Source organism: Schistocerca americana, chromosome X (assembly GCF_021461395.2).
Source record: "Schistocerca americana isolate TAMUIC-IGC-003095 chromosome X, iqSchAmer2.1, whole genome shotgun sequence".
Taxonomy (NCBI): domain Eukaryota; kingdom Metazoa; phylum Arthropoda; class Insecta; order Orthoptera; family Acrididae; genus Schistocerca; species Schistocerca americana.
Window position 1 is genome coordinate 552,919,155 of NC_060130.1, and position 12,746 is coordinate 552,931,900.

The 12,746-nt window shown below is 40.2% G+C and overlaps 1 protein-coding gene across 1 annotated transcript in view; it reads left to right on the forward strand.

Moving 5' to 3' along the window:
• Positions 1-8,440, forward strand: part of LOC124556150 — a 368,876-nt gene extending 360,436 nt beyond the window's left edge. The window contains exons 4-5 of the mRNA XM_047130163.1: positions 8,107-8,225; positions 8,287-8,440. Of these exons, the coding sequence (XP_046986119.1) occupies positions 8,107-8,225; positions 8,287-8,440 (273 nt within the window). The remainder of the gene's footprint in view (positions 1-8,106; positions 8,226-8,286) is intronic.
• The last annotated feature ends 4,306 nt before the right edge of the window (positions 8,441-12,746 follow it).

A 12,746-nucleotide genomic window follows, 5' to 3' on the forward strand; every position in this document is an offset into this window, starting at 1 on the left:
CGGAGTGAACGTGCACCAATCATAATCCCACCCCACACCATCAAATCACGACCTCTATACAGTTGACTTTCAAGGAAATTAAGGGGTTGGTATCTGGTTCCTGGTTCATACCAGATGAAAACCCGGCGAGAGCCATTGTTCAGACTATACCTGGACTCGTCTGTGAACATAACCTGGGACCGCTGTTCCAATGACCATGTGCATTACGGACTATCCTGTGACCAGGGGTCAGTGGAATGCATCTAGTTGGTCTCCGGGCATATAAACCACGGCTGTTCAGTCTTCTGTAGACTGTGTGTCTGGAGACAACTGTTCCAGTGGCTGCGGTAACGTCCCGAGCAAGGCTAGCTGCAGTGCTCCGTGGCCGTCTGCGGGCACTGATGGTGAGACATCGGTCTTCTTGTGGTGTTGTACACAGTGGACGTCCCGTACTGTAGTGCCTGGACACGTTTGCTGTCTGTTGGAATAGTTGGCATAATCTTGAGATCACACTTGTGGTGCACGGAGGGCCCGTGCTACGACCTGCTGTGTTTGAGCAGCCTCCAATTGCCCTAGTATTCCACAATCATAACGTTCTTTGGGCCATTTTCAACACACAGTCACTATTAGCACGTCTGAAAACGTTTGCACACTTACTCGCTGCACCGTACTCTGACATGCACCAACACGCCTCTGCGTATGTGGACTGCTGCCAGCGCCACCGTGCGACGACCGCAGGTCTAATGCATCGAATGGTCATACCCCGAGGTGATTTAAACCCGCAAACCGCCACCAGAGCGTTGTTTCGCCATGTATCTGCATTACTCTTAGTTTATGAGAATGAGTGTATTTTATTGAATGGGGACCTATGCAACAAACATTACAGACGCAAAAATGTGGCTATTAAGTCTTTCGGACCATTGTGAATTCCCTATTTCGACAAATTTCGCGCATCATAGAACGTAGCGTGGGTGAGAAATTAGTCAGGAGAAGATATCGGGCCTACGAAGAAAAATATACAGCTGAAAATTATGTCAGATGTTTTAGATACATATATGCCAAAGCGTTAGATCATCTGACAATATCCTTAGAATTTACACCTAGAGAGCTAAAGCAATTGATTTAACACTCCAGACCGATTTAGGAAGGGATGTCAAGAATGGTTTTCCATTCTTACTTCTCTTAAGAAGAGAGGAGAAGAGAGCGCGGAACATACACAAATCTATTACCAACAAGACAAGCGTGACATGCGAATGGATTCACATAGGGCAAACAAGCGATACATGACAGAGTATTTAGAAAGTCTTTATTAGGAGCCAGAGGTGATACTGGAAAAACAAGAGGAACTTTTAATCTTTCAATAGATAGAGTAGTACGTAGTTAGGAAAAGAAGGGTTTTCAAACAGTAAAATCATTGGAGAAATTCATTCGACAATCAAGTTATCAATGCGATCAAAAAGAACGGACACAGTCTCGAATTCTATTTGTATACTGCGATTTCGATCCCGAAGACCTCACAACCATATACAACGATCTAATACTTCGCGATGCTTGACATCCAGACATCTCTGGTGGGTTAATAGTGTTAATTCTGAAGAGTTAAGTTGAGAAAAGTTTGCAATGTTGGAGATTGAATTTCTTGTTCAATGAGGACGACAGAATCATATCAGCACTAAGAAGCGATGTAAAGAAATCATTTCACAGAAAGTTAATGGTGTTTACAAGGTTGTGATGACCAAAGTAGGGTAAAAGTAAACATTTTAGTAGACTACAAAAGAATTATAGGCTTATACAGGATCTACAATCAGCGTTTATTTCTATTCATTTCGTCAGGGCATACGTCAGAGGAAGCTATAAATTTGAGGTATAAATTATACACAAATTTGCTTTTAACAGTCAGTTTTCGCAGGTTCTTTTGGGATAGGTTTAGTGGTACTTATTTGAAAGTAAAATTTAATGGCCAAGTAATGAATTTGATCGCTATAAAGCATTCCATAAGACAAGCCAGCACTCTGATGTCCCAAACTTTACGCCATCAGTGTCAAATAGAATTTTAAATAGCTGTAGTTACTTTTAGTTAGGCTTCAAATATTCGGTTGCATTAATGATGCAGTATTTATAATTATTGGTGATTTGAAGTTATAAAGGTGGAGATAGTTAAAAAAAAGTAACGCTACTGACGATGAAATTTTAACGCTGTAACAATTTCAAAACGTCTTGAAATATCCGCAGAGGGCAGCTTCCTCCAGCAAATGAGATCACAGAACCATACGAAAAGAAGGCAGTTGGGGTTTGATATTTTAGGAAATTTGCGTGATACGGTAAATTCCAGTTTGACTATCAAAATTAACTTCCTGCCGACGACAGTAAGAGAACATAACGTGTGAAATTCGGACAGGTTACAAAGAGCAATGTTCACATATATTTACATCCTTAGCTTAACTAATTATTTTCATGTTGTTTCGCCACTTTTTTAGATCCTTGGAGACAAGACACAAGCGATACTCTGATGATTTCTTTGACGAGGAAATGCGCTGAGGGAACAAAAGTAATGGGAAGATACTGAATGTGGTGTCGGTAGTCAGCTGCTGTAGACTGTTCGGCGAATTCGTCTCCTTACACTCAAGGTAAACATCGGTTGCAGATGCTCAACATTCAAATCGGTGACGATCTTACTCCGTTAGACCGTCGATCGCCACTTACGGATCCGTGGAGATGTCGTGACGTAGAACCGCGCTGCGACTTGGCTGTGTGGAAACAATGTCTCTGCGATATCGAAGATCCACCCGATTCACAGCTGACCTCGGAGCACGGATAGGCCTAAATGTTTAATATCCTATTTGCTATGGCCCACGCGTCTGGCACCGTTTATCGTTTCACGACCCACAGACACGTTAAGTCGATCTTCCAGGAGGACAACTCTCCTCACGAGTTTCGACCACTAAGCTAATATTTAGATAGTTTTCTAGATGACCAACGTATGGTACTATATATCAGTCGATTTTATGCTACATACAACGTTCGTCAAATGTGATAAAAAGGCTGTGAGTACTGAGCTATAGCCAAAGTACGTCATCTGCAGGTCAAAACACTCAAAATAAATCCGAAGTTTGGAAAAATATCCCCATATTACGGGGGATGAATCTATCTGCAAGAACATTCACTACATTTAAATATGGTTTGTGTGTTCAAAAGTCTGTTAGAAAAAACAAATCAATAAAAAATATCTGAACGTTCGCTTGCTCAACATACAGAAAATTAACATAATCCAGCTGTCGCAGTTTCATGGTAACGTTTGCCTAGCTTGAGACAGACGACATATGATACAAAGAAAAGACAACTTATACACAATATACGTGAGATGTCAGTTTTCATAGAAAGCGGGTAACTGACCTTTGAGCCTTCGCGCAGGAACAGGGACAAACGCATGACATCTTCATGCTCGCTGTTCTATCCGTTCCCGCTCCACCTTTTCGCTCCCCTCCTCGCCCTACCATACCACGCACACCACACCATTTCCTCTTGGAAATAAACCATAGAAAATCAATTTGAGTGATTCTGCAGGGTCCTATTGAAAGGCTCGGTACCAGTAAGGAAACAGCATACCATGGTGGTTGGTATTATTTTCTATTGGACGAATCTAGAAGTCCAAGGTCACTTCTGCTACCTATTTCTGAGAGAACTCTAAGTCTGTTAGGTTGTCATCACTCGATGGACGTAAACGGCTGATGTCTTCGAGCAAACGTGTCCCTGCTGCCTAGTCCTTCACCTTCACACAACGAAACTTATGTAACGATCATCGTCATCTTGATGAAGGTTAATAATTAATAATTGAAAGGAGGTACACTGAAATTAAAACCACAAAAAACATTCCATACGTAGTGAATAATATGACGTAATTTCCATACCTCTCTCTCACGTAAGCATACGGAAAATAGTTATTCAGTTTTAGCAAACATGAATTAATAACTTATTTTCTAAATAAAATTATAACATCATTTCACGTTTCCCTGAATTTAAGCCATACAATTATAGAAAAGTATCACTTCTTTTGCTGTCAAATAAAATACTTTCAACGGATAAAGGATATTTTCCCCTCTGTAATATGCGGTCATATACGTCTATAAAAGTAGAATTACACTGTATAAATATTCTGAATGGAATAAGTGCATTAATTGTTAGTTTGCATATATCCCTTGCAGGAAACATGTGATTTCAATTTGTTAGCAAGCATGTTAATACTGTAATAACGAGTCTTCAGAATTTTCACTCTCTCAAGTGATCTACATCTGATGTATCTCTCGAAAAACAGATTCAGAATTGTTTATAGAAGTGAATGTCTTGTCGTGTAGTATATTTCTCTTTCTTGCGTAAAAATTATCCCTGTGTTCTGAAAGACTGATCTACAGTTTCTTAACAAACGATACTATTTATTCAATTAGAAGTACGATGATCGTTGAACTGAATCACAGAAAGAAGAAAGAATACATTAGTAAAAATAACTAATTCGCCTTCAGAGTTAAGTATAGTAGCAACAACACATTTTATACACCGTTTGTGTGTATCTTTTTTATGTTCTCTTCATCCTTTGTTGCTGCACAAATTGAGGTATCACCATCGACTTCCTTAAATGCTTGTACATCATTGTATTAACACTGTCCTCGCTAATCCTCAAACCCTTAGGTACCGATCTCGTAATGCCTGGACTGCTAGCTCGTCCAGTATCTGGAATTGGTAATGTGACTACCGGCCCCGACTACGTTTGCCACCAACAGATATCTGTTCACCTCGAAACTAATCGCGAAATCATTTCCTGCTCACAAATTATGTTCCTTACATTAGCGCAATCATGGCGTGTGTCTCTGCTCATGATCAGTTTATAACAGAATTGGCTATTTACCAAACTGTAGCATGCTGCAGGTGAAAAATAAGTCCACAACTTGTCTTGTAATTGAAGTAAGTAGTTGTAGCCTCGTCATAAACTGCATTGAGAAGTGACTAGATTCGAATACCCGTGTCCATTTTCAAATCAACCGTGCTGTAAGTGTGACAAATACAGGCGATAGCCAATGTACAGAAACTGACCCTGCACTAATCAAAACGGTATATGGCCGAATTAACAACAGCAAGTTAAACCACATGGGATGGACCTTAGAGAATTTCGTTATGTTACGAAACTCGGTGTCTACTGATGTACTGCACAATAAGAAGTGTTCACACGCACTGCATCCGACTTTCCACAGCACAGATACCGTTTCAGTACAGTGTATTCAATGAGCAGCCGGATATACGCGATTTCAACAACCGTAGTTATTTGTAGTGGGAGAATTTTGGGAAAGGGGACAGCATATAGTACGCTAGTACGACCTATTCTTGAGTATTGTCCGAGTCTTTGGGATCGTCACCAGGTCGGATTCAAGGAAACTATCGAAACAATTCAGAGATGAAGTGGAGGTGGGTCGATATACACTTGGCGTAAAGACCACGAAGATGAAATATAAGACACTAGGGAGCCTACTGAGGCATATAGACAGTCGTTTTTATCTAGGTCTGATCGCAAGTGGAACAGGAAAGGAAATGAATAGTAGTGGCACAGGGTAGCCTCCTCCAGGGGCCGTACGATGGGTTGCGGAGTATTTATGTAGACGTAGATAATAAATTGGGTAGCCATAAAGTTGTAAATACCACCTCTAAAAATAAAGTTACGTAATTATTTATATGGTTCTTTGAAGGTAAATATGTACTGTTCAGGTACACAAATCCTCGCCCCGCAGTACAGTAGCACTCCGCTAGAGAAGACAAAACAAAACAATAACGATGAAGTGGAGGTGGGCTACGACAGTTTGTTTTGGCTACTCTAGTAGCGGGCTACAGTACTGTGGCACAAGGCTTTCAGTGTGTACCAGAATTGTAGGTGTGTACCAATAAACAGACTATATATTAATTATTTTATTCATGGCTTTAACTTTCAGCAACTGTAGTATATATTTTTCAGAATAAAATTTGGTCGTCAGTTGCAAATATATTTTTAATTATCCTCTACTGGTTTCAATAAATTGCTTTTTCAGCTCCAGAAGCTTAGTGTTTGTTTAGCAGATGTTAATATGTTTTTCATAGAACCATAATATCATAACATGCCCAGAAATATACATGTATTAAGTGGTTATTGTAAAAACAGATCGACAATTTACACTAACTAAATCACATCTATGTATATATCAAACTGTTCTGCTTGTCATACACGTAGATCATTCAGCTGTTGTGCTTGAAATATACAGGGTGACACAGAATAACGGGAATGTATGACATGAGTAGTGGCAGCAATTGGCAGGTGGCAGCACTGCGGATTCGTAACAGTTAGCGAGTAAACAGTCCGCCATTTCAGTAATCATTGATCAGTGGAACGAACAACAGCGTGCGTTAGTCATAAAAATGTTTTATAAGAACAATAATAGTTTGGTAGCGGCGCAGAGGGAGTTTCGAAGTTTCTATGATTTAGGACCTCATGATGCCGTTCCGTCGAAACACGCGATAAAATGTTGGATTAATAACATTGAAGAGACTGGATCTGCCCTCAAGAAGAAACCAACAGAACGACCAAGAAGTGTGTGTTTTCCAGCGAACATTAACGTGGTATACCAGTCTGTCTTACGTAGCCCACGGCTTTCAGTTCGTAAGCAGGCAGCAGCGGTTGGAATGTCCCGGGAGAGTGTTCGCAGAATTCTTCATCTTGATTTAAAATTTCATCTGTACAAACTACAAATGGTGCAGTGATTGAAGGACAACGATTACTGGATAGGATTAGGATTCTGTCAACAGCTGATATAAAAAAAGTAAACAATGTCGATGAATCTATAAATAAGTTGTGGATGTCAGATGAGGCACAATTTCATCTCACAGATCATATGAATAAACAGAACTACAGTTACTGGGCAAACGCAAATCCTAACGACGTCCATCTGCGCCCTTTACACGCTAGTAAAGTGACAGTATGAAGTGGTGTTTCATCACACGGAATTATAGGACCGTATTTTTTCGCAAATGAACAAGGATACACTGCAACTGTAAATGCTGATCGTTACTTCGAGATGTTACGAACTTTCGTTACACCTACATCGAACTGCTTTCCAAACGTTCAAGAAGCCTGGTTTCAACAGGACGGAGCGACGTCACACACTGCACGGTAATCAATGGCATATGTGCGAGAGTTGTTTGGCAGCCGTGTGACCTCTCGATTCGGTGACATTCCCTGCCCCCTAGATCGCCAGATCTATCCGTTTGTGATTTTTTCTTGTGGGGCTACCTCAAGAGCAAAGCCTACACGACTCGACCAAGAACCCTGGATCATTAAAATAGAGAATTTGGGATGCAATTCACAGTATCCCAGCTGAGATGTTGCAGCGGTCAATGAGGAATCTCAACAGCATATTTCACGAATGTATTCGTACAGGAGGATGCCATCTAAAGGACGTAATTTTAAAAAAATGATAAATGCCATCAGTGTTTCGTAAATGGTAAAGATGTAAGGTTTCAATTACTATGAATGCAATTTCTTTCCTTCATCGCTTCTAGTTTTATTGGATTGTGGAAATGTTCCCTTTTTTTCTGTGTCACCCTGTCATCGATGGTTCAGTTACTGTAAATTGTCAACCTGTGTTTACAATAATCACATACAATATGTACATATTTGGACATATCATGACATTATGCTCCTGTGAAGAACATAATGACATCTGCTAAATCAGTACTAAGCTTCTGAAACTGACAAATTAATCTGTCGAAACAGGTAAAGTATAACTGAAAATATAATTGCAACTGACGACTAAATGTTTTTTTGAAAAATATATATTAACCACGAACTTTATTTTTTCGAGGTCATAATTAAAACAGTCAGTTCACGAAGCGCTTTTAACCATAGCAATACCAACGCAAATGACATTCATTGTAGAATTGACACCTACTACATAGATTCAAATATTTGCAAAATTAAAATATTTGCGGAATTTGTAAAAGAATTCATGAAAAGTAAAATTTCATCGAAATTTTGCAATATAAAGTAACTGACTGGTCTGCTGTTCATAATGTTACATTCCACTTAATCGAGTAAAACTTTTGTACTGTTGACAGGCATGGTCTTGGCGCGACGCAGGTCGCGAGTCGTGCTCGGGTAACGAGCGCCGGGAGGCTCCGGGCTACGTGCGCGACGCCTCGTCCGGCCGGTGGCTGGTGGTGGTGCAGACGGAGAGCATGCCGCAGCAGGTGCACGTGCAGGTGTGCGCGCGCCGCTGCCGCCACACGTGCTCGCAGCGCTGGGGCTACGCGCACCTCGTCACGTGGGACCCCGACGCGCCGTCGCTGTGTCCTCGCCTCGCCGTCGCGCGACTGCCAACCTCCTGCCACTGCGCCGCTGTCGTTGCCGATGGCCTGCAGCTGCCTCCGCTCTAGCTGCTGCCACGTATAGGGTTGTGTTACTCGTTTTCGTGTCACTCATTTGCGTCACAAAGCAAAATTTGCTGACGTGTAGCCCATTTCAGTGTATTCATACGGTATCCACAGTCTTGGATCACACTGTGGTTTTTGGGACTGCTGTAGTGAAACAATTACAGACCTCAAGGAGTATTCGGTACCTTACACGTGGTTTAAGGAAAGCGAAAATCGAGTGAGTGAGAGCGAATAAACAATAGTGTGTGTTGTATTGTGCTGTTCGAGTGAAAGTCATGTTCTATGTGTATGGCCTTTCTAAGGCTGTGGAGGCAGCTTGTCTCAGTGTTAAATAAGAGAATCTTTGGTGTTCATTACTTTACTCTCGTATACACTGATATTGAAGTTTTACTTATGCACACGCCATTTGAATTTTTAAAGATTTTTGTTTGCTTCGTTAAATGAAAAGTTGGTGAACAGTGATAAAATCAGTTCTCATTCACATATCATTAATACGTAATCGTAATCTTGTATCAATCACAAATAATATAGTAAACTGGAACAACATCTTTGCATGAATTTATTCCGTAGCTCTGTGTTATGTATATAGTAAGGGACCCATTATTTTTTCCATTGCATTATACCTCAACTTTACATCTGTGACTTATCCTTCGGTCTACGAATTTAATGTATCATTGTTTAAATTGGCCAGTTATTGTAGGAGCTCAGAAATCAATTACAAGAAAATTAATATGTATGATAGACTTAATAGGTTGTTAGGTTGTGTAACCTAAGACAGATCACTCCATTTGCCTCAGCAGACCAAGGCAATATACTGTATATAATTTTCCTACTCATTAGGATCTGTGGTTTTGTAAGTTAAAATGCAGCAGCCGTACATGTTTCGCAGAGCAAGTTATTGTTTGTTTCCCAAAAATTCAATTATAGTGACGTGCCAAATGGTACTCACTACTTAGTTTGTATAGGATACCCAGTTGTCTGTCGTAGGAGTTGTTAGGTACATTTCCTCTGATGCAACAGTAGATATTTTCCATTTTATTTCGCAGTATGGTGATTGAGTCACCCCAAACACATGCTGCTCATCACATGTTTCATGCGTTCGCCAATATCAGAAAACGTTGGTATATAATCCGTTACAAACCAAAAGTTAGTCCAAGTGGAATTGTATGCCCTCAATCGACAGACTGGTTTCAAGTTAGTGGAGCGTGATATTAGTTTTAAAAGAGTGTATTAAAAAGTACAGTATAGCACGGAGAATAATCAGTGCTCGATAAGCGATAGAATATCCTAGTTCATCGAGTGCCAAACAATGGCACACAGACTGTCTGCTGGTTTTTGGTCAATATTAAACACGTCTTTAAAACACCTATCGCAGTAGACTAGTATGCGAACATTCTATTGAATAGCATGACAAAATTTGACTTTAACGAGAATAAAACCAATGTGTCCCGCAGACAGTGGACGTTGCGTGAAACATATGACGAGCAGTATTTGTTTGAGATAATTCCACTTACATGCTACAGAAACGAAATAACAGATATCTGCTGAAACACAAGAAAATATTCTCTTGACAGCTCTTATGAGAGCCACCAGGTACAGGAATCAGTATACTTTTAAGACTTAAGTTCTAATAGCATCATTATGTTGTTTGTAGTCCACAGTATAAACTAACTGTCACAGTGATGTGGATATCTCTTCATGTCTGACACAGCCAAAACATCCCTATAAATTCATACAACGAAGAAGGGACACTATCAGATACGACGCTTACATTAAAATGATGAACCATGTAGTCAATAGCTCAGCAGTTTCATGTGCGTTGCTTATGCTAAGGGAAGAGTAATGAATATTTATATGCGTAATAAAGCAATCTCATTGAAATCTTGTTCTGCTTCATGAACTGGTGTCCTGTGTCGACGATTATCACACATTCCCTAAAATTACAGAAAACCGACGCTCATCAGCGGCTTCCTCAATCGACGCTATCGAATCAACATGAATTTCGACTAGTATGTTGTAAAGCACTCCTTTCAACGGACCTTGCAAGTAGGAGATGTTCATTACTGCTGTATTAGGTGACGGAACTGATCCAATAACGTGAGATGTAAGAACATTTGCATTTCAACCAACTAGTAGATCAGTGTGTATCCAAAATGTAGAAAAAAGTTTAATAAACAAATACCGGTACATAAAATATTTCAGAATTATTGGGGAAGATGTGTGTCAGGAAATCAGGTCTCATCAGCACTAAAAGTTATGCATCAACCTAGCGCCCAAAAGAAAGGCTTACAAATGCGACAGTGAAGAGTTATCTGTTTAGGATGGACTACTATACATCCGAAGAAACTAGGTAACTTGAATCATTTACGATTCTGCGTCAAAATAAATGTCTCAGTTACTAAAATGTCTAATAAATTGTGTTATTAGAGTTCACTATATGTGGTATCGGTATAAACGCACATTTGTCTTCAGTTGTCATCATTTTAGGCTATGCTTCACTGTGACTATTATTGGTGTTAATTGTAACTACAAATTTACTGTTACTAATCAAAATTTAAAATTTTTCCACTACACGTTTCAGGGGTTTAAACCTTTATCATCGTGTAGATTTATTTGAATTAATAAGTCATGTTCCTTTTGTTTGTAATTCTTTGGGTAGCCTAAGTGGATCTAATGGCTCTAAGCACTATGGGACTTAACATCTGAGGTCATCAGTCCTCTAGAACTTAGAGCTACTTAAACGTAACTAACCTAAGGACACCACACAAATCCATGACCGAGGCAGGATTCGAACCTGCGACCTTAGCCGAAGCGCGGTTCCATACTGAAACGCCTAGAACCGCTCGGCCACACCGACCGGCCTTGGGTAGCCTGTGGCGCTATCTCTAGTGGTCAAAAGTTCAATTTCCTTCCGTGACGACATCACACACAGCATTTACACTTTGTAAACACTGAGACGATGGCGTCTCGAATCTCCAGTAGTGACATGTTAATTTTTCTGTAGTGTTTCAATTACATACAACGTTATATAAACGTTGTACATGATGCAAATACGACATAGAACGAAGAGAGTTCCTGAAGTTACTCTAATCTCATAGCCACAACACTTACAATTATAATTAATTAACATAAATCCATCTGATGATGGAGGTTTAAACGTCTGAAACGCATAGTGAAAATAAAATAAAATGTGACAATGCTAGTAAACTTCTTCCTTCTATTGCCTTCACATTTCTCTCTGTAATTGATGATTCGCTCCCGGATGCAAGTTGGTTACCGTTATATGCGTGCTGCCTTTCTTTGTTTCTTGAGAGGGGACCGCAATGACCTTATCTGTAAGCGCTTTGATTATTATATACACTGTTACAGTACCCTCGTAAGTAATGTAATTTCAAATGGTGCTCTACATTGTCTCCCCAATGCACTGAACATTCATATAACCTAGTGAAACTTTTAGGAAAGACCGTCTTTGGGATGTTGTAAAACTCGCTTGGCTCCTCAGCTTAAATGCGGATTATACCGTCAAGCGTTGCCCTTCAAGTGCGTTTCAGCATTTTGTCATTTTGAAGCAGATTCGCACTGACAACGCACAGTCTCGCCTTCGGGGATGATTTTCTCCAGCGAAGAACTGTCCATGTTAGGGATTTCAGTCATGTCGCGGCAGGCGTCCACACTTCGATGTTGTTGTTCGCGAGTCAGTGTTTGGAGGACAAATTTTGCACACACTTTTGCTTCCTGTAAATCATTCTGGAGAGCGTCTGTATCATTCGATTTAGAGATCTTACTCCGTTGCGGTGTGTGCCACACTGCGGCTATGTGTCCACGAATTAACATGCCATGGCTACAGTTGACTGACGGAACGCACAATTAACGATTATAGATGTTACTTCAAGCTGTAACCGTACTCACTACAGAGATATTGTTTATACGCCAGGAATAAAACAGTCTTGGAACAAAAGGTATGCATTCTGATTACATTCAAAATCGAAAAAGATATCGACAGTTATTATTATAAGCGCTAGGAATCAACAAGTCGGTATCCTGTATCGGAGATATCGAGATTTTTACGCGCCAAACAACGATAATTTGCTACCGAGTGGCGAAGGTGTGTTAAACAACATGCTAACTCGTATTTTCCACACTGATCATTCTGAGCGGCAAATTCACTCAAGTATTGTGACTTTTCGTCCTGCCACGAGATACAGCCAGCAACATCTATGGAATAATTTACGACATAAAAGTCACCAACATCGTACCTCCACAAACTGTCATAACAGAACAAAGACTGGAAATGTCACTTAGAAGTATTTGCAGCAAAACAGCAG